The 25,361-nt window shown below is 35.8% G+C and overlaps 3 protein-coding genes across 5 annotated transcripts in view; 1 reads left to right on the forward strand and 2 right to left on the reverse strand.

Moving 5' to 3' along the window:
• The window catches only part of LOC126376839 (adenylate cyclase type 2-like), a 38,653-nt gene extending 32,941 nt beyond the window's left edge, over positions 1-5,712 (reverse strand). For 2 of the 3 annotated variants that reach the window (XM_050024398.1, XM_050024392.1), the window contains exons 1-2: positions 4,945-5,712; positions 1,288-1,470 (exon numbers count right to left, since the gene is read on the reverse strand). In XM_050024398.1, coding sequence (XP_049880355.1) covers positions 1,288-1,470; positions 4,945-4,947 — 186 coding nt within the window. In that variant the 5' untranslated portion in view covers positions 4,948-5,712. The remainder of the gene's footprint in view (positions 1-1,287; positions 1,471-4,944) is intronic. The other variant, XM_050024405.1, reaches the window with a different exon arrangement.
• The window catches only part of LOC126377409 (uncharacterized), a 347,616-nt gene that overhangs the window by 47,122 nt on the left and 275,133 nt on the right, over positions 1-25,361 (reverse strand). The gene's annotated exons all lie outside the window — the stretch shown is intronic.
• The window catches only part of LOC126377049 (leucine-rich repeat-containing protein 4C-like), a 59,455-nt gene continuing 50,600 nt past the window's right edge, over positions 16,507-25,361 (forward strand). The window contains exon 1 of the mRNA XM_050024676.1: positions 16,507-16,728. The gene's annotated coding sequence lies outside the window, so the exon portion shown is untranslated. The remainder of the gene's footprint in view (positions 16,729-25,361) is intronic.

Consider the following 25,361-nt stretch of genomic DNA (forward strand, 5'->3'; position numbering starts at 1 on the left):
AATAAATTATTGTTACAGGTATTGTAGAGGCTGGAACCTAAACTATGGTAACTTGTAAGACTCCAAGTATGTCAGGATCGAAACAAAATAAATGGAATTTCATATATTTTGCTTGCCGATAGGAAATAGGCGTGGCTTTATTTGTATAATACCGCTCTAGTTTAGTTTTTTACATTATATACATACTTTTACATTCTTCACTTTTGCCTCCTGCGTCTGTGGATCATTAAGAACATCACATTTAGACACACACTCGTCATATACTCGTAAATTATGTGAAAATGTCCGCAGAAGTGTCATAACGTCTTAATATTATGTGCCTTTTGTAAGAGTATCGCTTACGGGCAAATAATTTGAAGCAAGTTACGTGTAAAGAGCCGACATTCTTTATATAATATTACTACCGCGCTTTACCTGCATTTATATGTGTCATTTTCTGATTACTTAAATAGGATTGTGTTCATTTCATATTTTCAGTATGGTATAAGTTCTTTTTCTTACGGTTTGCGTGTTTGTAGGTATATTATAAAATAAATTGTGGCCTACAATTTCTGGCGATAAAAGGTCCATTAGTGCTTATGAATATTGAATATCATTTTATTCTTGATTTTGGTTATTATATTTTTTAATTAATCAGTAAGTAGGTACATAACTTTTTTTTTAAAGTTTGGATAGGAGTATCATGAGAGGAGGAGTATGCCACGTCGTGGTGTGCGTGATGTGGGTCTCCTCAGGTGAAGTCACCCGGTATAAACCCAACGGTGCTCCTTGCCGCCATGGGAACGCAATTTTATACCGCGACTCCAGTACATAACCTAAATCTTTTGCCAACTTTTGCGAAATTGTACGCCTCATTACCTAATATTGTTTCTAGATGTAGGTACCTACTTAGATTCATTTTTTTATTATAAGTAGGTTCAAAACCGTCGAGGGAGCCGTGGTAGAAAGCTTTCGTCTCATTTTGAGGTGGCAGCGGTACGAATCCAGCACAGGCCTAAACCAATGATTGTCGAATTTGTTTTCGAATTCATGTTTGGATCATAATTGATTATCACGTGCTCAGCGGCGAAGGAATCTTTTCCCTCACCCCACATTCTTCATTTTCGGAGGTTCGTGACCTAAGCTGTATTGGGCTGGTTTTACCTTCGCGAGTTGGAAGGTTAGAAAGGCAGTTGCTTCTGTAGAAAACTGGCCCTATCAAATCTTCAGGTTAAGTGAGAGGAACCTGTGAAAAACGGGATAATATCTACTAGGGAGATGATGATGAAGGCGGTTTGAAACACTTACTCTCAAATACTTCCAGTTCCATTGTTTGCCGCCGACTTGTTCGGCCTCCTGGGTCCGGAACTCGTGTAGCGATGACAACGCACTCGTGGCACGACCGGAGTTCATAGAGTACCTCGCCAGCCATTCTAGCGCCCCCACTTGTAGCACCACTGACCCTGTAGTCCTGGACAGGTTGCGACTATCCTGAAAAATACACACGTATTGTCCATACGCATTATATGGATACGCGTACCTAAAGTTGCACCAGTGGCTCCAGTGAGGGGTGACATATTGGTTCACAGGTGTTATAATATTTAGTTTTAGGTGTAGACTTTTTTTGACTTATTGTGGCATTAACTACTTGGCCGGAGAAATAGGGAGCGCTGAGGGCTCTGAAGCGTTTGGTGACGCGAGCTGATTGGTCGCCTCTATGGCTAGAGTAATCGGGTTGTCGGTCCGGCCAAGTAGTTAATGCCATCTGCGGCAAATCTACAATAAGTCAGGTCAAAAAAAACGGGTCGTCGAGATCGTATATTACGTCCTTCAGACGCCGATACTTTTCAGTACCGTCCCTGAGTGGGATGTATTCGGAAGCCGCAACTACCAGGGGATTTGGGTGGTGCGGACCAGAATCGTTTTTTTTTGAAGGAAACTACTGTGTTTGTATGTTTGTGTGTGTGTGTGCGTGCGTGCGTGCGTGATAGATAAGAACTTTTTGATGAACAGCTTGATGAAAAAAGTGAGTAAATGCAAGTTCATTCGCTTTTATCATTGAATGCATTCGAATAACGGGTGATAGAAACTTCCTTTCCCAATAACTGATTTTCTGATAAAGCGATAACGCTTTAGAAACACTTGTCTTTTCTAGTGATAGGCTACATTGTCTACTAATCAAGTTATCCACCAGTCTACATGTTATTTATTCATATTCTTTTCCTAAAATTCTTGAGCGAAAATATGTAAAATATTTAAATCATCTGAATATAATAAATGACGTTCATTTAATTATGAACTGAAAATATTTCTTTCAGGATGTGTTAATTTATAAAAATGTCAACACACGTTTTTAAAAATTTGTATTCATTATATTATCCAATTAATTCGGATATTGAAATATCGCAGCTTTAATTTTAATTACATTGTTGATAATATTTTTGTAACTACGGTGTAACATTTATGCTACTTTTTTAGGGAAAAATAGTGGATTGGTAGTGGCAGTGGATTCGCTGTAACTAAATACTACTAATTAATTAAATACTATTTGTAACTAGTAATAAATTATAAATGTTGTACCTATTGAGATTTTGTCATGCTGGCTTCGAATCCCGGTGGGGACAAATAAGTAACAAAAATTAGTTTGTGATTTGTGATTCCTAGTTTGGTTAGGACATTACAGTCCGATCATCTGATTGTCCGAAAGTAAGATGAGATGAGAAGTCACGTTAAGCCTTTGGTCCCGATTACTAATTTCTGATGTAAGTAAGTAAGTCATCAGGGGCTTTTGCATGCTCACTAATAACCCTGATGCCAGGGTTGATGAAGTTGGTAATCCACATCACAACCCACACGATAGAAGAAGAGATAATAAGTTAGATAATATTACAGATGTTAGGCTTATAAGTAAAGTAAATAAAGTTTGTTTTTTTGATCCGAGACATATTATTACAAGCGTAAGGCCCGGACTCCACCAAAGCGAAGATGTGTGCTGTGTAGCTATGCGGAAATGCGTACTGTGTAGCAGAGATGTGTGCTTGCTATTTTAATTCACGATAGAAGCGTGTGCTAGCGAGCATACTAGCTGGCGAGCGGGAGGTAGGGGGGTGACTTCGCTCACTGCATGACGCCACACCCGGACACTTCATACAAACAACCTCGTTTTACACAGACACTACACATTGACATTATGGTACACGCGCAACTGTGTGTGTGACGTCTGAGGGCTGTCAATTACAATACCTAATTTAACCGTCATTACTTAGGTAGGTAGGTAGTTACGAATAATACTACTTATGAAAGATGCTTTTATAATAATCAGTTAACATTTATTTAAGTATTTATTTACCGCTCAAATCACAAACAAGTAATTATGAACGCAGAAAGTTCACAATATAAAAATAAATAGGCTTAAACTTGACTTAAAAAAAGCACTAAACTAATTCATTGCATTCATTATTATTTTTATAGTAAGCACTTAGCCTAGGTTCATTTGCAAATTATTTATTAGTATGTTTTGATGAACAGTAACCATGAAAAATAAATATTTATTTTAGGAAATTACTGCGAGATTAATATTCGAATCAGACGAAAGAACGTCGGAGTCCTATTTGAAAATTCGAACATATAAACTAAACTCATAAAAAATAAAAACAACTGTTCGCGCGCTGCCTTCCTGATTCAAATCTAAATTATGTTCGAGGGGGAGTGAGGTAAACCTAGCTTAGACGCTGGTGGGGAGCGGAGCGTTGCCGTTCCATACGTAGTATTATTCCTTATTCTATGATGGCGCTCACATATGTCATCTCCGCTGTGCGTCGTCCGAGCACAGCTCACATCTCCGCTTCCATCACGCCATACAAATATAACATCTCCGCTGAGCGGAGAGGAGACATGTCAATAATACAATTCTCTCTTCTCCTCTCGTCTCCGTTTTGGTGGAGTTCCGGCCTTAGTTTGTAAGTATGTGTAGCTAGGTACTATACGTAGTTATGATGTTTTGTGGGGAAAACCAATCACAATTACAGTTACTGATCGAACATCGTATTTACGTGATTTTTTCTTATCTACTTAGTTGATGTGATTAATGTGGCGCTATAATACAACAATTACCTACAAGAATGCTATTGAAGTGTATTGGTTTGCTATAAATAGTACCCATCCAATAACAAATAAGTATAATGTGATGTTCGATTTATCTTGGAAGGAATATATCTAAGCCTTAGCTAGGTTGCAAACCTGGCATAGAAGAAAGATGTTGGAAGGGCCAAGTGACCGCAAAACTCGCGCCATACAAGTATGAGCAAATAGTACAACTTTGCACTTTACTCGTCCGATAACTTTACGACACACGGAGCTCCGCGATAGTATATTAAAAGGTCATCTTGTGCATTATAATAAAAATATATTGACTATAATGCAAATAGATCCCTCCTTATCACAGGAAAGCTAAAAATCTTAGTGTGATCAGCTATTTAGGTATCAAAAAAATACTTTTGTATGCAGTATTTTAGGAAAAGTAATGATAAAATTGCAGCCTATCGCATGAAATATACATAGTCGGTAAAGTGGCTATGGAATTTGAGAAGCAGTAGAGCTATCACATCGTAGTTATCAGTTTGCAGGTAAAAGAGAATGAGGTTGAATCGGTGACAGCGGTACTTATATAAAATGCGCGTTAGGGCCTTTCCAACTTCTTTTTTCTATTCCATGGTTGCAAGCGATTGGAAAACGAAAGTGTAAACCGAATAAATTTATGGGATTCACACGTCACCTCACCTTATGCCAATCCTATACATTTTTTCGTTTACAATGTCGTTTTTCGTAATCATTGGCGACTTGGTTAAGGCTCCTAAGAATAGAAGCAGAACACCTAAATTTCAACTTTTAAGATATTGCAACACATTGCAACTTTTTTGAACAATGAGCAAATGAATAGACACAAGACAATAAAACCGCACTTACCATAATTTACAAGAATATTTCCTTATTGTCAGGGACACTCATACACAAAATGTTCACTTAGAAAACTAAACATGAATAGTATATTTATATTCACTTTTACAATGTACATGCTTGGTCCAAAACTTTGAAATACTCGTCACTAAATATTGAATGCACATAAGAATTATACTAACATGAGCTTTCATAACATTATTGGTTTGTCTCTGCACTGCAAACATTGATAGCTGACTAAATTTCTAGTGAGTGATTAATATTGATAAGCGCCACTCATCGAGATATTACCAGATAATTAAATTGATAACACTATTACAGTCAATTGTAATCAGTCGTTATAAATTGAGGCTTAACTACAAACTGTTACGGATTGAATTGGCCTCACACTGTTTTGGATTAATGGACGTTGATTTTATAATCACGGAAGTCTATGATAATGTTTTAAAGAACGTTACAATTTGATTTTGTAGACTGTGTTCTACTGTAATGCTTCTTAAGTGGAATTTAAAAAGATGTTACAAAAGATACCAAATACACAATAAATCATTTAATTCGCCTTAAAATAACCAATACTGACAGTTAATTTTCAATAATTATCACTTTTTTATTATGTTTTTCACACATTCACTTTTTGTCATTAAAAGTTTCGTTTACTTTTTAATTTACAATCATTTTTCTAATTCCGTGTATATATTTTTATATTTCACAAACGTAACTTAAGACTTATAAGGTTTTCAATTTATGAAGTATGTTAAATTAAATTTATTGTAATTAAGATTTATTTTTATTTTATATATAATTTTATTAAATAAATAATTCTTTTACAGAAGTATTATCATTGTGATAAAATAAATGTATTAATAAATAAAACAATTGACAAAACTACCGTATGAGGTATTGTTCTAGCCGACCAACTCCGCTTATGGTCAGGTACTGAAAGAATCGTTTAGTTTTGCATTACATAACAGTATTGTATATATCTATGTAACTCTACAGTTACCTAGACAACACCTTGAAACTCGAGAATGTTGATACAGAATATTAGACATATATTGGGTAAATAATTGCAAAGCTGGTTCATTGTTTTTATTAAAACTAAACTGTCATTGACCCGTTTATTGTTATCTGAATATCATTATTTTTATAGTAGAAGATTAGGAATTATACCTACTTATCATCGGTCATTCATACAAATAGCTCAATATGGATATAGGCCTCACTAAAAGCGAATTATTTTAAGACTGATACTTAACATTCTGGAGATAATCATTTTAATAATATTACTTAATCGAATCTTCTAGAAGCAGAAGACTTAATCGAAATAAAATAATAAGTATATTGACATCGTTTGGTGTACTTTTATTCCTTAAGACAGTAAGTAAACAGAAACTATGTCAAAAAAGGTTATTATAAGGTTAATGATTATTTAGACGATATGAATGCATGGAATTAACTGTCTGGGACCTGATATTAGGCAGCCGAATTACTAAATTGTATAACAATATTTTGTATTTTTTTTTTCAAAGAACGTCAAAGGCCCTGTACCGAAGTTTTTCTTGCCAGCTTCTTTTTCCCGGCTACACAGGTTGTGAGAAACTGCAGTGGTTTTAGTCTGATGTGATGACGTTCGTTATGTAAAAATTGACTATTGAAAGTGATAATAGTGAATAAAGATATTTTTAGATTTGAATATATATCACTGAGGAGTAATGTAGATTTCTACTGATGCAGAGTTCCAGAGCTTACTTCCTGCAAACAAACTCACAATACTTAATTTTATCGCTTTATTAAGTATATTACATACATACATACATAAACTCACGCCTATTTCCCACCGGGGTAAGCAGAGACTATAGAATATAATATATGTTAAGTATATTAGTGTGATGTAGTTATTCGAGAGCAGACATAGATACTAAATTGTTTCGAGTCGTTAGGAAACTTGTAGCCACTTCTGGTATAACCTACTGTATATAGAATAATATTAGTATCAGATTATCCTGCCATCATTAAGCCAGCTGATATTGTAAGGTTTCACAAAACCTACAAAACGAACGCTAAAATACAATGTGAACAATAACGTAATTGTGTGGATATATATATAGTTTTCATATCTATCCAGTAAACAACGAGTATTATAGTATTCCGAAGGTCAAAATGCTTCACTCGTGAATTCTCCGAATAGATATGGAATGGAAATAACCCCTACAGAAGCACAATACACCCGTGAGAATAACTTGCGACTCACAAATTATGGCGCACCTTCTAATTGGCTTTGAAAATGAACTCATTTCCTTCGTTACCGCTACAATACAATGACATACATAGAGTATGCTAACTTAAGAAACTTATGCGTCGCACGCACACACGGAAATTTCGAAAAGACTTGAAGAATACTTCTCAACTTTGAAAAAGCGACCTAGAATGAATGAAATGAATGAATTGACCGGGTGGCACTCCACGAGGAGCGATATCCCCGTATTCTGTCCGGTGATTTAGTAAATATCTTACAAGTAGGGAATGCAATCCCGATCTCGCGAGATCGGGATCCCGCGAGATCTTGTCTAATTTTTCGGGATCAATCCCGAAGCATAATATGACGACATACTATTCGACATTGACGGGATTAGGCGAATCTCCTTTAGTTATACTTTTTGTTTTCGCGAGATTGATATTTCCAATCCCGCGAGATCTCGAATTTGCAATCTCGAGTCGGGATTGCGTTCCCTACATACAAGGCAAATTCAACATCCACACTAAGTAATATTATACCTAAATGCAAAAGTAACTAACTGTTTGTTTGGTACCTTTAAATACGGTTAAACCGCTGAACCGATTTAGAGGTGTGAAGATAGTTTCAAGACTATGGGATAGTTCTTTTTCAGGGCGTCAAAAGGGATAAAATATATTAATAATACATTTTAAAACTAACGTGGGCAAGCATTCTTTTACAAGTAGCGTTTAAACCGAGTATGAAAAAACACATGTGTTTTTTATTCGTTTCCAAATAACGCCCAATCATGATAGCTTGAGAAATACTTGGGAACTCTTTTGTATAAATCAATCTAAGTATCTGCTATGTCTGAAATGTATTTTTTGTAGGTTAATGTGTTGTTGATGTGGCTCCTATTTTAAATGGTAAAAAGAAACCCTACAACATACTATAATACGAGTTTGTACATACTTAGTTTTGCTGTTGCTTGTTGTTACTTACTGTTGTTTTCAGTTTAGGGCGTTTGCAGATCATCGACAATCATCCATGTCGACGACGTTGATTATTTTCATTACAAATCCATGGATGTGCTAACCATGTTCTAAGTTAGAAAAAAACGTCAGGTATTATTACGCATAAGTTTACAAATAAAATTCTAATAATTTTAACTTTATATTACTCGAAATTTGAAATCCGTATTGTACTTTACTTGTAATTAGGTATACCTATAGGTAAATATATTTAAATTGCGATCCATTTTCTTCCTGTTCGTTTCCCTGTCTTTGTCTGTGGCAAATGCGCAACCCGCGCGAAGCCAAAACCTATAAAATAAACTAAGTAATGGTGCTAATTCCTGTAAACACCATCTAATTTTATTTTAAGTTTTATCTGTCATTTTCTTATCCGCCGAAAAGGAAAGGGACGGGTAATCGACAAGCATAAAATTTATAGAACACACGTCAATTTTAAGCACAAATGTAAAACCGTCTAAAAATTTTACATTGACCAATAACCCGACAGAATTAAGTATCAACACGCGTCAAACGGTTTGCATACCAGCGAGATACTTTCTTGATTTGCCCGGGTTATTCATTCATTTACTCATTGTTCCTAAAATTAAGAGCTGTCAATCATCCGTCCCTTTCCTTTTCGGCGGATAAGAAAATGACAGGTATAACTTAAAGTAAAATTAGGAGGTGTCTGCAGGAATCGGGGCCAATATGTATTTATACCAAGTTTATTTATAAATACTGGACTGAGGACTAAGTATAAGTTGCTACACTGTCTTGATTCATTGTTGTGTCTGAACAGTTTAAGTGGTCTACATAAGGTCACTGATTGCTTCATGTGTCGGGATGTACCTACTTGCTAATAAGTTGTGGGATCTTTTTAGAATATGGCGTTGCTTTTGATTAGCTGACAATTACGATGTGACAGTTCCTGTTGTTTGTCACTTTCGAACATAACACGCTCATGATACGCTCATAACATGAGCTCTCGGCTATATCTCAATGGGGTAGTCAGAGATAAATCCATCGCAAGATGAACTAAGAACTTACCCACACACAAGTCACCGTGCTTTCTGTTATACTTCCGAGTAGGTAAACGCGATTTGACATAGCGATCGATATGATGTTGTCTTGGCATCATTTATTTTTTGTTTTTGTTAAGTTTACTATTACAGTGGAGTCAATAAAGTCGGTAAAATTTCTTATTTGCCAGAAAGAGGTTCCATTTTTATGAGTTTTTTCTTTTGTATGGGTAGTCTTTTAAATTATTTAAAATCAAAATTATTTATTTCAAAATAAAATTATTATAATTAAAAAAATATTATTAAAAAAAAAATATTATTTAAAAAAAAAGAAACATTTTGAGTGGGGAAAATAAATATTTCGATGCTCAAAATGTTTCTAAACTACTATCCATATAAAAGAAAAAAATCATGAAAATCGGAGGTCCAATAGTGACTCCACTATTGGGTACAATTAGTACTTCTCATCTTAACGCCCTCTTACGTTACTAGTAGATTATATCTTTACTTTAACGACAGAGGGCGCGACGACCATGCGCAAAGTGTGCCCCACGTATTCTTTTTTTAACAGATTTACTAGAACCTTTTAATTCTAACTTCTAAATCTAGAATTCAGAATATCTCCTAAACCGTAGTTCTTCCAGAAGAGCGACCATACAGACTCTTAATCTACATCAAAAGGACTTTCAAATTCCATATTGTTTATCGGTATTGATTCTGTAGACCAGATCCTGTAGATATTCAACCTACTTTCCGTTATTATGGCTTATTCTTATTGAGTAGAAAGACCAATTTGCCCTTTCTATTTTTCACGTATTATGCCATTATATGAATTTATTCGGCTACTTACATCAGTAAGTAGTAACAGGGACCAACGGCTTAACGTGCCTTCCGAAGCACGGATCATCTTACTTTCGGACAATCAGGTGATCAGCCTGTAATGTTCTAACCAAACTAGAGATCACAAAGTAATTTTTGTGATATTTCCCCACCGGGATTCGAACCCGGGACCTCCGGGTCGTGAACTCTACCACTGGACCACGGAGGCCGTTATGAACGTAGACTCATGTCCAACGGATTAGGTAGAGGTCGTCAAAAGATAACTTACAAACATTTATTGGAATTGATTAAATACATTGCTTAGCATATCCAATATCCATCTTAGGTCATCGTACCAACAGTGACTGCAAGTTGTCTTTGATTACTTCTTACTCTACCCACCCTATTAGGGATTACCGGCTTGAGTACATGTATCTATGAATGCGTTACTTTAAATTACAATCAAAATTTTCAAATTCACAAAATCAAATAAGTCATCATCATCTTCTTAGTGTTATCCCGTTTTTCACAGGGTCCGCTTACCTAACTTGAAGATTTGACAGGTCCGGTATTTTACAGAAGCGACTGCCTGTCTGGCTTTCCGACCCGCGAAGGGATAACCAGGCCCCTACAGATTGGGTCACATACCTCCAAAACGCATTGCTTGTGGGTTGCCTCACGATGTTTTCTTTCACCGCTGAGCACATGATAAACATTTATGGTCCAAACGTACTTAAATTTGAAAACAAATTCGAAAATCGTTGGTTTAGGCTCGCGCTGGGAATCGAACTTGCGACGTCACAGTGCGATACGGCGGCAAATCGAATAAGTAACTGTAATTATTGAAACAAAACCTGGAAATCGTTACCTATCTGATTCTAATTGTAGCGTTTGTCGTGAAAGTTAGCAAGTTTATTTCCAATTTAACTTTGTGATGTTACAAATCATGCAATCGTTATTTGTTTGAGAATGTTACGAGTCCAAAATTACGAATGAACTTTTGCAAAACTTATACTTACTTACCTATTTTGTTAGGATGATCATTCACTGCCTCTGCAGTCTAGTGGTTAGAACATTGGACTTACGATCTGGAGGCTCGAGTCGATCAATGGAGATGTCGTGGCCAGATCGTAGAATTGATCATTTCATGATGTTTTCGACCATTTCATGAAATGGTCATATATGAGATAGCCAACTTAAGTTGACCATATCGTTGAAATTTCAACGTTTAATGATATTTCGATCAAAGTTTGGCTGACTGTTGTCTGTTGAAAATCACGTGCTTCCGAAGACACCTTAATCTATTGGCCCGAACGTTTCTACCAATCAGCTCTAGAGCAGGGTGGTGGAGTATGCTCCCCCTCCGGTTGATTGAAGGGAGGCTTTTACTCAGTATTGGGATGTATAGACTGTTTATTTTGTTTTATTTACCTGGCCAAGCCAATGGGCAACTGGGAATATATAACTAACTATGGTAATGAGCTCACGTACTCGTACCATAGAATAAAGAATAATACTACGTATAGAACGGTTACTCTCCGCTCCTCACCAGTTCGTATCGGGTGCCAAACTAGATTTACCTCACCCCCTCTGACTCTTACTTTAGTTTAAATGGCCGTAAGCCGCTAAGGGGAAGGGGGAGCATGGACTGTCTGTCTCGTTCGGTCTTAAGTGGTAAGGCGACACACCGTAATATTGGAATTTTTGTATGAAGTGCCCAGTCTGCCCATTCATAAGTTTCCTTAAAATTGTTTGGGATAAATAAAACATGATGCCTAAAATCATCACCAGGCCATTAACTTCCCCACTACTGGGGCACGGGCCTTCCCTATGGATGGATAGGGAGATCGGGCCTTAACCCACCATGGGGGCCAGTGCGGATTGGTGGTTAATAACGACTGCTAATGCAGCCGGGACCAACGGCCTGCCGAAGCTCGGAAAGGCTCGAGATGAAAACTTTTTATTTTTATTTTTGTGGTCACCCATCCTATGACCGGCCTTTGCGAAAGTTGCTTAACTTCAACAATCGCAGACCGAGCGCGTTTACCGCTGCGCCACCGAGCTCCTCATGCCTAGAATATTCCATGCTATTTATAAGTGCGTGCATGTCATAGAAGTAAACAAGGGGATTACGCCTTGTTGTGTGATGTAAATGACTTTCTTAGAGGATGGGCTCGTAATTTATAACTTCTGCGTTGAAATTACTAGAGTTAATTCCATCATCCCCTTTTCATCTTCAGGCAACTAGACGTGGGCTGGGGTTCTATTCCTGTGTTGTTTTGTTAATATCCCACCAGCTCGTACAAAGCCTTTCGCTTCCTCGTTTCCAATACGAACGGCTTAGTTCCTTCTTTTTGAAGTCGGTTAAAATGAGAAAGCGTCCTAAAATTATTAGACAGAATCAGATTCGGTTATTTACTGAATTATCATAGATATTTTTTTTTCAATCTACATCATTTCGCAAGGTGTTATGGCTGAGTAGAAGAAATGACAAGAAACTGCAACAGCAACACATCTTTTAAATCGATGTAGGTATACATTACAAGTTATTTCATAACTAGATGAACACATTTAATACCAGGCATTTTTATCATTTAGGTAATTATTAATGTTATAATAAACTTTTTCACATGAGCGTTAAATTACTATCTGATATTTTGTTGTAAACACGTATACATAACCCCAAAAAGATGAATTTAATACATCTATAGGTAGTTACAAAGTTAGTCGTGTACTTCACCTATGCGATAAATAGTAAAGTTAGAGTTTAGTGTAAGTACATTGTTTGTTTAGCTTCTACACAATAGATGGGCTTAGCTAGGGCATTGACAGGTATGCGTGACTAAGGGAATGCGTGATAGAGTGCGTGTACTATCTACACGACACCACTACAGGTTTAGAATGTTAATCCACAACTAATATTAGGAAATCAGAAATCAGAATCATTTATTCAACGTAGTTATCATGGATAAACTTGTTGAAGGTTAATGTAATATGGCTGAGGAGACGAAATGACAGGAAACTGCAACAGTAACGCATCTTTTTTTTTAGGTACTAGGCAGCTGGCGTAGAGCTCTAGTCTCTGAATCTAACTTTAAAAAGTTTCATACAAAGTTTCTACCCTTTTTTAATGTTTTGGGGAACAAACTTCCTAAAAAAATAAATATCCCGTCTTAGTGAGCACCTACGTCCTAAAAAGTACCCCTACGCAAAATTTGAGTTATTCGTCAACTCGTCCCATATGCCTACGGCCCATTTGGGACGAGTTGAAGAAAACAGAAAAAAATGTCATTTTTATTGTGCAACTCGTCCCATTTATTTTCTGTGTGGAACTTTAAACCTTATCAACGTTGAGTACTGTCAGCAAGACAAGTGTTAATATAAAATGTATTCCTTTAAACTGTTGTCTTCTTAAAATTTTTTTATCAACATTGTTTTGATTATATTAATATTATAAAATTTAAAGATTTAAAGATTTTCTGCGAAAATAGTTCATTGTTTCATTTTACCGACGTATGGACAAATTTTATCAAAGGTACAAGTGAATACAATAGATATTTATGGCTTTTGGTTACTTGCCGAAAACAAACAATGGTTGTGGCGCTTGCTTTTGAAGTAAATGATGCAGGTGACCTATGAATAGAAAAATGAGACCGCAAAATATTTTTTTGTTTTTTTGTTGTCCAGTGATGTTTTATAGACAATAAAGTAATAAAATTACTTTGTTGATCCTTCTCTTATCTTTGCACGTGCCGCTCTTGGAGAGGGAATATTACATAGATATGATTGATTTAAAAACAGGGTTAGTATGCTTTCTACTTCCCGACAGGAAAAGTGAAGTGCTACGTTATTCAGTGCCTGTGGAACATCTTCAAAAATATTACCGTTGCTTTGAATTTGGACTCCGATCCCTTTGTGAAATCTGTGACTCTGGCTTCGAATTTTGGACTTTGATTTGAATTTGATTACTGTGTGTTTAAATGGTGTAAACTCTGTGATGAAAATCTTTTTTAACTGTTTATTGCTTTATAATTATTACTTTTGTAATTTTTTATTATTATGTTCATTCAGTGACAAATCGGTATGATTAAATAATTTGTAACAAACACATAGTTGTTTATTATTTCTATCCTTACACTTTTGCTTCTGATTGTACATTTTATCATGTCGATACTAACGTGGGCCGAGTTGCAGAATGAAATTTTTGTTTATTTTGATTTTCTGCAACTCGTCCCAAATGGGCCGTAGGCATATGGGACGAGTTGACGAATAACTCCAAAATTTGAGTGAAATTACTAGCACTTGTAATTTCTAAGATTGCGTGATGAGTGAGTCAGTAACTTTTCGCTTTTGTATAGATATAGGCATACGGAAGTGACTCTGGCTGTCTGTCTCCTATTCACGCTTAAACCGCTAAACCGATATATCTAACTTATGAAGATATTTTGAGAACTACATTTTTATCCTGGAATTCGCAGCTTAATAGGATGAAAACGAGGCTGGTGTGACCACCGAGGTCCACGCGGGCAAAATCGCGGGCAGTAAGAGTCACCTTCATACAATGACGGGTTAATATAAATATAAATGATTACCTACTGTTAATCAAAGAAGAAAGGAAGGGAAGTCAAGGAATTGGCCTTTGATAGACTGGAATGGAAAATGCTACACCGACAAGAGCGTGGCTCTTAAATTGATGATGATGACCTACTGTTAATAAAGTCAGGTACTTAGGTACCTATATATTAATAGCACCTTGAAAGAAAGACACCAAATAGTCCGTTTCGTTTCTAACTGCATATTGTCGCCTTAGAATTAAAACCTGATGTGATTTCCTTCAACAAATCTTCGACACATTCATGCTAGTGTCATTCCGGGGAGAAATGGTGACTACATAGGTATTTACATGGATTGAATATGACTTGCTTGTTGCACGTACATTGTAGTATCAAGATTTCAAATCCCGCTTGCATTCAAACCACCGAATTCGATTTTATGAGTTTTTGACACTTTTTATTGACACTTTGATAATTAATAACACGTGGTTTCCAGGATATGTGTAGGCAAATAGACTTACTTCTTATTACACGGGACTTAAACATAGCTGGCGATGGGTGCGTGTACTACACACCTCTGCCTACCCACTATATTATTCACGTAGTAACTTCGACGTGCTTTTGTCATCCCGAGTATGACAAAACCGATGGAATCAATACATGGAGTATTTCTGCGTAACAGATTAACATTGTCGGTTTAATGGCAGGAAAATTTACACAAGAGGACTATGCCACAGTTGTTTACGTGGAATTGAAAAACGTGATTGAAAATAAATTACTTTTCATTGTTTATTTTCATGTTGAATCTAATGAATGTTGTGCGGTGCTTTCATTCTTTGTTTATAAATTAATATGGGCTAGGAAAACCTCAGGCGGGTTATAAAAACCACATTGAAAGAATGCCGCATTGAATTAACGGCCTCCGTGGTCCAGTGGTTGAGCGTTGTGCTCACGATCCGGAGGTTCTGGGTTCGAATCCCGGTGGGTTCGTTCGATAGGGATCACTATCACAAAGTGATAAATATTATGAATTGTATATACCTACAATTATTGCATTATCATTATAAAGTCAACTTCTACGTAATACCTGAGATGAAATATGGTTTATAATTATAATTGTGGTCTAAAATCAAGGATAAAAATATTAAAGTACTTATTGGTTAGTTATATAAAATAAATAATTAGTTATTCCCGGTGGGGACAAATCCCAAAAATCACTTTGTGATCCCTAGTTTGGTTAGGACATTACAGGCTGATCACCTGATTGTCCAAAAGTAAGATGATCCGTGCTTGAAGGCACGTTAAGCCGTTGGTCCCGGTTACTACTTACTGATGTAAGTACGTAGTCGTTACATGAGTCATGTCAGAGTCCTATGGCGGGTCTATAATAACCCTGACACCAGGGTTGATGGGGTTGGTAATCCACCTCACGACCCACACGATAGAAGAAGAGAAGATTGAAAGAATTCTTCTAATAAAGCAATATTGCTATTTAGGCACACTTACATAATGTATTAAAATTCAAGTTACCAAAAAAACGTAATTCTAAGATAATTAATCATTTTCTTATCAAATGAAAAAGTAACCGAATTCTTTTTTTATCATTTCCACAATAATGTTGACTGGTATACTTACTCGTAAATATCATAGCCAAATGAAACCGTTATGAACCTGTAGATTTTATAAAAAAGAAATCATGATTGATGAAAATCACTGACAATCCCTTATTATTAAAAACCCTGCATTATGCGTAATTCAATTATGCGCTGCACCCAAAGTGTTTTCAGGGGGGCTTCAGTAAAAACAGCTTTTGACAGCACGGCTTCGGAGCTTATGCGAAAATTTATAGAAAATTGCATGGAACACGCGTTGCGCCCGTAGGGTGCGCGGCACGGGGGGTGTATATTTAGAAAAGCTCAAAGCTTCGCCTCCGCTATGTCAGTCCACGCTGAGCGCACGGCACGCGCACACGCGTCAGTCTTCCCCTCCGCTCTCGTTTCGAACTCCCGATCCACAATTACCATAAATGAAAATTAATTAATACATTATTCGTGTGTTGTGCCCGAACTGGATTTGATCGTGTACACCCCCCCGCCGGCTTTCAGTGACTGTTGCATGACTTTAACTACTGTTAACGGACTTGTGTTCAATTGACTTTGTACGTGGATAGTAAGGTATGTCCTAGTTTTAATTGATGGTTTTAGATTGATTGGCGCCGGCAACCCCTTTTTAAGTTTAAAAGGAGTTTCAACATGGCGACAAATGAATTATCAACTACCAATTACAGTCATAACATTCTAGTTAAGTGTTCAATTTTGTTTACGATATCGGTAGTAGTTCATTGGAAAGATAAATGAGTGTATCGTGAGACCTAACAATAATAGTAGCAGTAAACAGTTCAACATTAGGCAATCGTAATTTATTGCTTTCCAGAGATAAGAGGCACTTAAACTTTTTTCTGTTTGTCTTAACACTTTCCTGCTACTTGTTAACGACTGTTTATTTTAAATGTTTATCTTCGAGTTCCAAGTCCAAATGTAGCCCAGTGTCAACTTTTTCAATAAATACTATTTTGTGTATATTTGCACATAAATTAGACTCGAGGTGACAAGTAAGACATCCGATATGAAGGCAGGCGTATTTAGTTTCTTGTTATTGCCCATGTAATATCAATATTGCTCAAATATAAGATATTTATGAGAGTGTCATACTATACTTCGAGAAGCATGACAATATTTATTGGATAATCTTAAATTCCGTAGGCAGGTTTAAGTTGCGAATGTGATAGGAACGTTGTGGTAAAATATGCAAGTTTGAATTTTCATCATGTGTCCAAACTAGTACCGTAAGCTGATTATGACTGCCAAAAAGCTCTGATTAGCGTCTTTTCTTTCCGAGTTAGGCACGTTAAGTCTTTATTTTACGTTCTGAGAAGTTTTTACGGCAGACGCGCCTTTCCTCGGCCGGTAAACCGTTTAACCTCATCACTCTGGAAGGGTTGTTATCTTTACTTCTATTTCATTTGTGAGTTGCAAATATTCATAAAGCATTACAGAAGTGAGGATGGTTAGTAACTAGACGTATATATATCTTAGCTTAGTAAGTAATCAGCATTTGTCTAATTGACGGGTTTGAGTCTGGCTATTACGCCGGCGAAGTGTGTGAGGGTTTAGTCGTTTAGCTAAATGACAGAGAGCCGGTTAGTGTCTGCAGCAAGCATAAATATTTATTGGCGTACCCAGGGAGTATTGTTGAAATATAATATTCTTTTAGAACATGTCCAGGGAACGACGGAAAGGATTTCCTTACACGTTCTTGTTTGCAACATCTGGGATACAACACGAAGAACTGAAATAACTGCAACATGGAAACAGCAAATGTTTACATAAATAATTTACGTTGGAGAAAAAGAAAACATGAAATAAAAACCTTCGCAATTATGATTTTAATATCTTTTGTAGTAATGAGCTTATAAATGAGTATATTATGCAGGCCAACGTTAATTATAATGCAAAACTCATTAATTGTCGCGTATAAGTATACTTATATCTATGTGAGACAACCTCACATAATTATATTTTATTTAAATCATTTCCGACTAAACTAAGGATAGTTGAAAACGGAAAAGTTCTTCTTTCGAAAATATAGAGCTAAAGTATGCTTTGCACGGAAACAAATTTTCATAATAAAATTATTTTCAATTTAATTCGCATGCAAAACTTGTTTATGAAGTAAAGAGCTTTCTTGAAAGAACATTTTGTATTCGTGAAAATTCCTCGAAAAAGTATCGCGTACTTTTTGCGAGTGAAGCGTGCCATCCAACCGCGCGTTTCCGATGCTTCATCCTCCTTTCTACTCCTCAATCCTCCTCCATCCTCCCGAGTGACGTCTTGTTTCCAAATTACTGTGTCGGCGGCCTCTCACGATACTCTCTCGAGCAAGAAATCGTTAGAAGTACTTGTACTTCGTATCTTGTTCGGAACATGTTCTTTAGTTTTATATTTCCTTCATTTATGCTTCATAAGCACACGAGATAATATTTTTCTTCTCGTAAACACAAGATGTTCATAAATACGCGTACATAAACTGTCATAAAATCTTACCGTGTGGTTTATTGTTTGTATAATAAAATGTTCATCATCTTTTAGTATACCAAAGTCTACCTGGAACGTTAAATCCTCTACACTTTTAAAGCCGATAATCTGCATTAAGTTGTAAAGTTTACGAGCGAAAATTTTATTTTTCTTCACTTATCGACGAAGTTGTTCCAACCACTCCTTTTCTTACTAAAAATTTAATTGGAAAACTACTTGTAAGCGGAATTAGCTGTCCGCTCTTCAACACAGCGGGGTTTTTATTGGAGTGAAAAATGTATACTTAGAATAAACAGTAAAGTAAAAGAAACAGTATTTATACTTAATCAAATTATATAAATTTCAAACTGAACGGAATAATGAGTTTGTATAATTAAGAATAACATACTGACTTTTTTTTGACTGAGACTGAGTTTTTTTGTTTATAACGTATTTGTAACACGTAAGTGAGTTTAAAATGAAATTGGGTAAATAAGTTTTTGTAATAAGGCCGCCTATTGTACTCATTTTATTTCTCTTTTGTTTTGTATTTCGTTTTTTCCTGTTTGTGCAATAAAGTATTTGTTATGTTATGTTGAGTAAACAGCATTTTATATGACAGTATCCATCCAAACACGATGCAAGCCCGAAGCTCGTCGACGCAAAATCGCGGGCGGTCGTATTCAATAGTGTTTGGCCTCAAACTTAATGGGGCTCAGTGATGGTGAGGTCCGTACGTCTACCATTACCACCAATTAGTCGACCGAAGGCGGTTTTCTTTGATAGCCAGCGGTTGTAAACAGAAAATTGATCTGACCGGACCGCCCCGGAGTGCCCTGTCGCTTCTAATCTGACCAACCAATCACTCTACAAACGTAAATACCAGTAAATCAAAGTTCATCAAACTCAAAACTCGAAATCAACACCTTTAAATCCTTAAGTCATAATTTACAGCACTTTAAATTGGTTCGCTTGGCATTCTCAGCGTAAATGATATGAATTTTTGCATAATAAATTCAAGCTTGTAAATAGAAAACAGGATTAGGAAAAGTAAACCCGTGTATTTGTATTTTATGGTTGTAATCCGAGAAATAAATATAGTTGATATTATATGATATAAAACAGGATTCCTAAGTAGTGCTTTTATGTTGCGCGTGCACATGTTTAAAATGATCTCATCTTTACAGGCAGTTTATTTTCTAGAAGGATTTACAACATTTACAACGCATATTTTGAAATTATAACGTACTCTATTCAAAATTGTTCTGACCTCCTTTAATAGCCTTAATTTAGATCGATAAATTAAAAGTGTACCCTATTCTTTAAGCTAAAACGTTCTCGATTTTATCCATCAATTCTACCTACTATAAATCTCCATCTTAAATAAAAACCTGGAATTCCATTGGCACGTTAATAAAAGGTGTAGATCATAATTTCATAATACAAGTCCGTTCGATGGTTTCTATGAGTGGAGCGGCCCCTTAACTTTTGTCCTGAGGCTACGCGTTAAGCACCGGGTGCGGTTCAAATAAATAGCGCAATATATTTCGGTAATACATACCTAACCTTCTCTTCCAATTATTACTCTTAATTGGATACCTGTCAGGCAGCTTCGGTTTTGTTTTAGCCGTTATTATCATTGGCCAGCAACTACTGCTGGTCGGATGGAAATTGGAACTGCGAGGTCACAGCGGTCGTAACTCCTAACGTGAGCTCTTCATTTTAAATTTAATATGTATGTAAATTGAAATCTTCATAACCAGGATCTACAGCGCTTCTTTAATGCAATGAGTTTGCATCTAAAACTGATATAAAACTAGTTTCGAAAGAAGCGATGTTCATTTGAGAGTGGGCGTGATTACACTTCGTGTGTGTTCCCGACATCAAGGTTGGTCGCAAACTTTTTGATTGACATCTCAGTTCGGTGATTCGAATTAATGCGGCGTGAAAGTTCACAATTTTTTTCCATTATCGGTCGGGGAGCAGAGGTTGACCTAACGCAGTTCCCGTGTAATCCCGCCGCCGAGAGAGGCGTTAAAACTTCTCCACCGAGCTCCAAACTTATTTCTTACATTCATAAACATTTTACTTTCCAAACTCCCGCCGCCTCAAATTTGGCACTTAAAAAACCAAAAGCGTTCTTAGATGGAACCACGTCGCGTTCAGCCATGTTTTGATAGCCGAGATTATAATCAAATACTATAATATCGAAGGTGTTTGATTTTATAGTGTTCACAATAAAACATGCATTTAAATGCCTTAATAACACGCTCTTAATGGTTGATTTTACAGCCTTTTACGAAGACAATTTTGAATATATTATGACTAATGGATGGGATTTCTAAATATCTGGGATGCTCATCTGCAGGCGGCGGGACCTTATGAAATATTTATTGAAACTTGAAACGTTGCGTACGTTTGAGGGGAGAAAATAAAAGAAAAACTAAAGTGGTTGGAGTGCCCTATATATTAGCACACGGCACACGTTCATGCTAGCATAAACACATATGATATGAATAAGTTATTTGTACACAGGCCTAGACTAGCCGCCTACAAAGGCAGTGTACCAGTCATATTTTAATACTTAATAGTTTGCATTCGCGGCCAGAACGTAAAAATAGGGCTTAATAAAATTGTTGTGTATTTTTGGATCCTTTTGTCCTTCTACAAGAATAAGTAAAAGGACGGTAAAAATGTTGTTACACTATTACGTACGTTCGACGTCGTTTGTCAATTATTTATGAAAAAGTAAATGATTTCCAATGAAAATGGTTATAAGTACGTGTATACCCGTAGAATAGGATATTCGTGGAAGTACTTTTAAATGAAAACGAAGGGCATGTTTAACTAATTGGTTTTTCAGACAGATATAATTGGATAAAATAAATGTCTTTTAATTTCACATCTTACTTGGCAGATATAAAGATGATATTAGGATTAATAGAAAAATATTGATGAAAATATAGGTAACTTTTTTATAGTTTGAATCAAGTGTTTTGACCATTCACAGTGTGTTTATTATAACGTCGTTGTTGAACCTAAAATTGAGATTAAATATTTTGAAACCAAAATGTTATAAGCGTACATTCTTATATTAGGGTTGCTGCACATTAGGGCTGCCAAAATATAACGTTATATCCTAATATATTCGATTCAACTCCCGTGGCCGTTAAGCGAATATCGTTAGGGATAAAAACCACGGAGCTTACCGCTCAGGCAATCACTTTCTTGCCATGGAAATCTTCTTATATTGTGTTTTTTGCCGTACACAATTGAATAATCGTCGAATATCCCTTTATCGTCCCTGGAGGGCCTGTAACGACCGGCGATACATCAGGGTTAAGGGTGTGCGATCAATATTCAATATCCGGACAGAATTCGCCTCTTCCGATCGGCGGATATTCCGGATATACCAACTACATCGACCGGATTTATGTATCGACTCCTTGTTTATAGTAATCACAAATATTGACTTGATTAAGAGAACAAATAGAGTGAAAAAAAAACAGTATTACCCGCGTGTGAAGTCTGGCGTCAATGCTGTATATTTCACTAGATATTTTGCACCAATGTAATAAAAAAAATACACGAGATCGAATATCTAGAACTTGCCATGTTATGCCTTTATAATCCTAAAAGGTCTTTTTTTAATGCTCCGTACATTATTTTTATTTTATTTAACTGCCAAGAATAATCTGCTAGCTTCGTTAGTTATTGTCACCTATGGTTGTTACAAAAACGGGGACCCGGGAAACTCGTTCGACAAGGTACTTATTGTGACTGACGCCACTATGTCAAAAGTTATCTGATTTTTGGTGATTTCCCCTTTAGTTAAACTGAACTTTTTGAGTTGAATTTTTTCATAATCAAATTCCAGCCTGTTTCGTTTGTAACAAAATTCAATATTGGATTTGTGTTTAAAATAGAAAACGATTAATGGACAGTTGCAGTGGCTCCTTTGATTTTAAATTCCGTTATTTTCCGTTTGATATTTATTTCCGATTCTTATTGAATGACAATAATTTATTGTGACAGGTTAAAATATGGATAGATTCATCATATATAGGTCACTGTGGACCTGTGGTTTACCGACTTGCTTTTCAAACGGGGAGCGCCTTAAATCATTACTGGCGTCTTCCTTCTGTGACCATAAGCATAAGCTTGGGAAGAAAATTTGTGTATTTTTTAACATGTTTTTTATTATTATTTTAGGTAAGATCCCGTGGCTGTGTCTTCTAAAGGCGGTAACTATAACTTCCATAGCTTTATCCCGGTTTCACTGGGTCCGTTACATAACCTGAAGATTTGATAGGTCCGGTCTTTTACAGAAGCGACTGCCAATCTGTCGTTCCATCCCGAAGGGAAAACCTGTTCAATTATAAATTACATAATCATTTAAATTTATATCACAATAGCATTTTTTTATCACTATTTATAACTGTCTTATTACTGTATTGTTTTTATATTTGGATCAGGGGGGCTAAAATGGCCACATCGAAGCAATTCATCTAAGAAAGCAATGTTGCAATTTGACATTAAGTAAGTAAGTGAAAAGTAAGTGCGCAATGCAAACAAATGTCAAATATCAATATTGCTTTCTTAGATGAATTGCTTCGATGTGGCCATTTTAAATCCCCAGAACTCTTCTTTATTACCCGACTACCAAAGGACGAGGGTAATATTTTTTACATAATAAAATAACTAACTGAATGCCATTTAACTTATTAGGTATAAAATTGTATTAATATTAATTCGCTGTACTTTAAAATCGGATTTATTTAGCTTAACGAAATCATAGATTTGAATTAATAATCACATAGCATTGGCAGTTCGTATTACGGTTCTACAAACAGCAATTGTTTAATTGGAATACACATTGTGGCTTCATCGTATTAATATATGTTATAACCTATATTTTGATCGTCAATGGCGCTTATTTTTACGCGATTACGGCGAAGCAAAAACGACGGTTATGTAGTTGACCATTATGTATGTGTACGGTCACGAACACATACAAAATATGCATACACTTTGGTACCATGTCTCATGATGATTTTTGACAAATAACACTGAAGTCTCACTAAATATCAAATAATGTTAGTGCGACAGAGCCCTAAAGTGGGTACACTATATTGCTCATGACTGTACGTGTGCGAGTTTCATACATTTTAGAGCACGATTTATTCGGAGTCGGGTTTTAGTATATTTTTTATCCTTGATCAATAAATGTATGTGATCTTTTTTTACAATTTAAATAAATATTATGAATTGTATACCCCTACAATTATTGCATTATCGTAATAAAGTCAACTTCTACGTAATGCCTGAGATGGAATATTGTTTATAATTTTGGTCTAAAACCAAGGATAAATATATTAAAGCATTAATTAGTTATACAAATAGTTTTTGTATTCATTTAGAATTGACAATTGTTATTTATTCTTACAAGGCGTGTCTTACATATTATATATGTAAGTGAGTAAGTATGACTATTAAGTAAGAATGAATATTATTATATTTTATTTAGATTATGGTTAGGTTAGGTTGGGTTAGTATTAGAAATTATAATTTATATTATAATGAGTATTATAATTATTAATATGTATACAGTATTTACTACACAAGTCTAGACTTCTTCTTATCGTGTGGATTATGAGATGGATTACAAACCTCATCAACCCTAGTGTCAAGAATTCTATTGAGCCGCCAAAGGCCCCTGACATGGCTCATATAATGATTACTTACTTACATCAGTAATTAGTGACTGGGACCAACGGCTTAACGTGCCTTCCGAAGCACGGATCGTCTTATTTTCGGACAATCAGGTGATCAGCGTGTAAGTTCTGCAAGTCTAGTAAATGTTTGTTTCCCGGTAGTGGTTGCGTGGAAGAAATTGCTCTAGAGCGATAAGGCAGCCCAAGTTGTACCGTATCCGTATGTTATGTCTGTTAAAATTAAGTTCGGTGCAATAAAGTGTATTTGATTTGAATAATAAAAGTGTGACATTTTGCTTTTCAAGAGTCAGTACGTGCCTACTTACTTTTATTATTTATTATTCATACTCTAAGAAAGTTTCTTGGAAGTTCTTGCGACGCAGCCTTGGTAATCAATCTTGATTTAATATGGCAGACTTTGTGTTGAAAAGTTCCTGCTATTACCGATACCTATTTTTATCTTGCACATTTTATCAAATATTTAACCTATTATAAAAATATAATACTGGCCCCGTTTCCTGCAGACACATTCTAATTTAATTTTAAGTTACACCTGTCTATTTCTTGTCCGCCGGAAAGAAAAGAACTTGATGGGTTAAAATTGCAATGAAAGCAATATTGTAATTTGTCATTTGTGCATATAAAAGTAAGTGCGCAATGCAAACATTAATGTCAAACAGCAATATTGCTTTCTTAGATGAATTGCTTCGATGTGGCCATTTAAATCCCCCAGATAATTGACAGATGTTAATTTTAAATGAATGAGTGAATCGATGAATAACCCTGGCGAGTAAAATGGGTATCTCGCTGATATGCAATCCGTTTGACGTGTGCTATCAACTTAATTCTGTCGGCCTATTGGCCAATGTAAAATTTTGAGAAGGTTGTTTAAATATCTGCATAAAATTTACGCGTGTTCTATAAATTTTATGCCTGTCCATTACCCGTTCCTTTCCTTTTCGGCGGATAAGAAAATACGGCGGATGAAAATCAGCACCATTTTATTTAGTAGTTATATTT

Source organism: Pectinophora gossypiella, chromosome 2, assembly GCF_024362695.1.
Source record: "Pectinophora gossypiella chromosome 2, ilPecGoss1.1, whole genome shotgun sequence".
In the NCBI taxonomy this organism is placed as follows: Eukaryota; Metazoa; Arthropoda; class Insecta; order Lepidoptera; family Gelechiidae; genus Pectinophora; species Pectinophora gossypiella.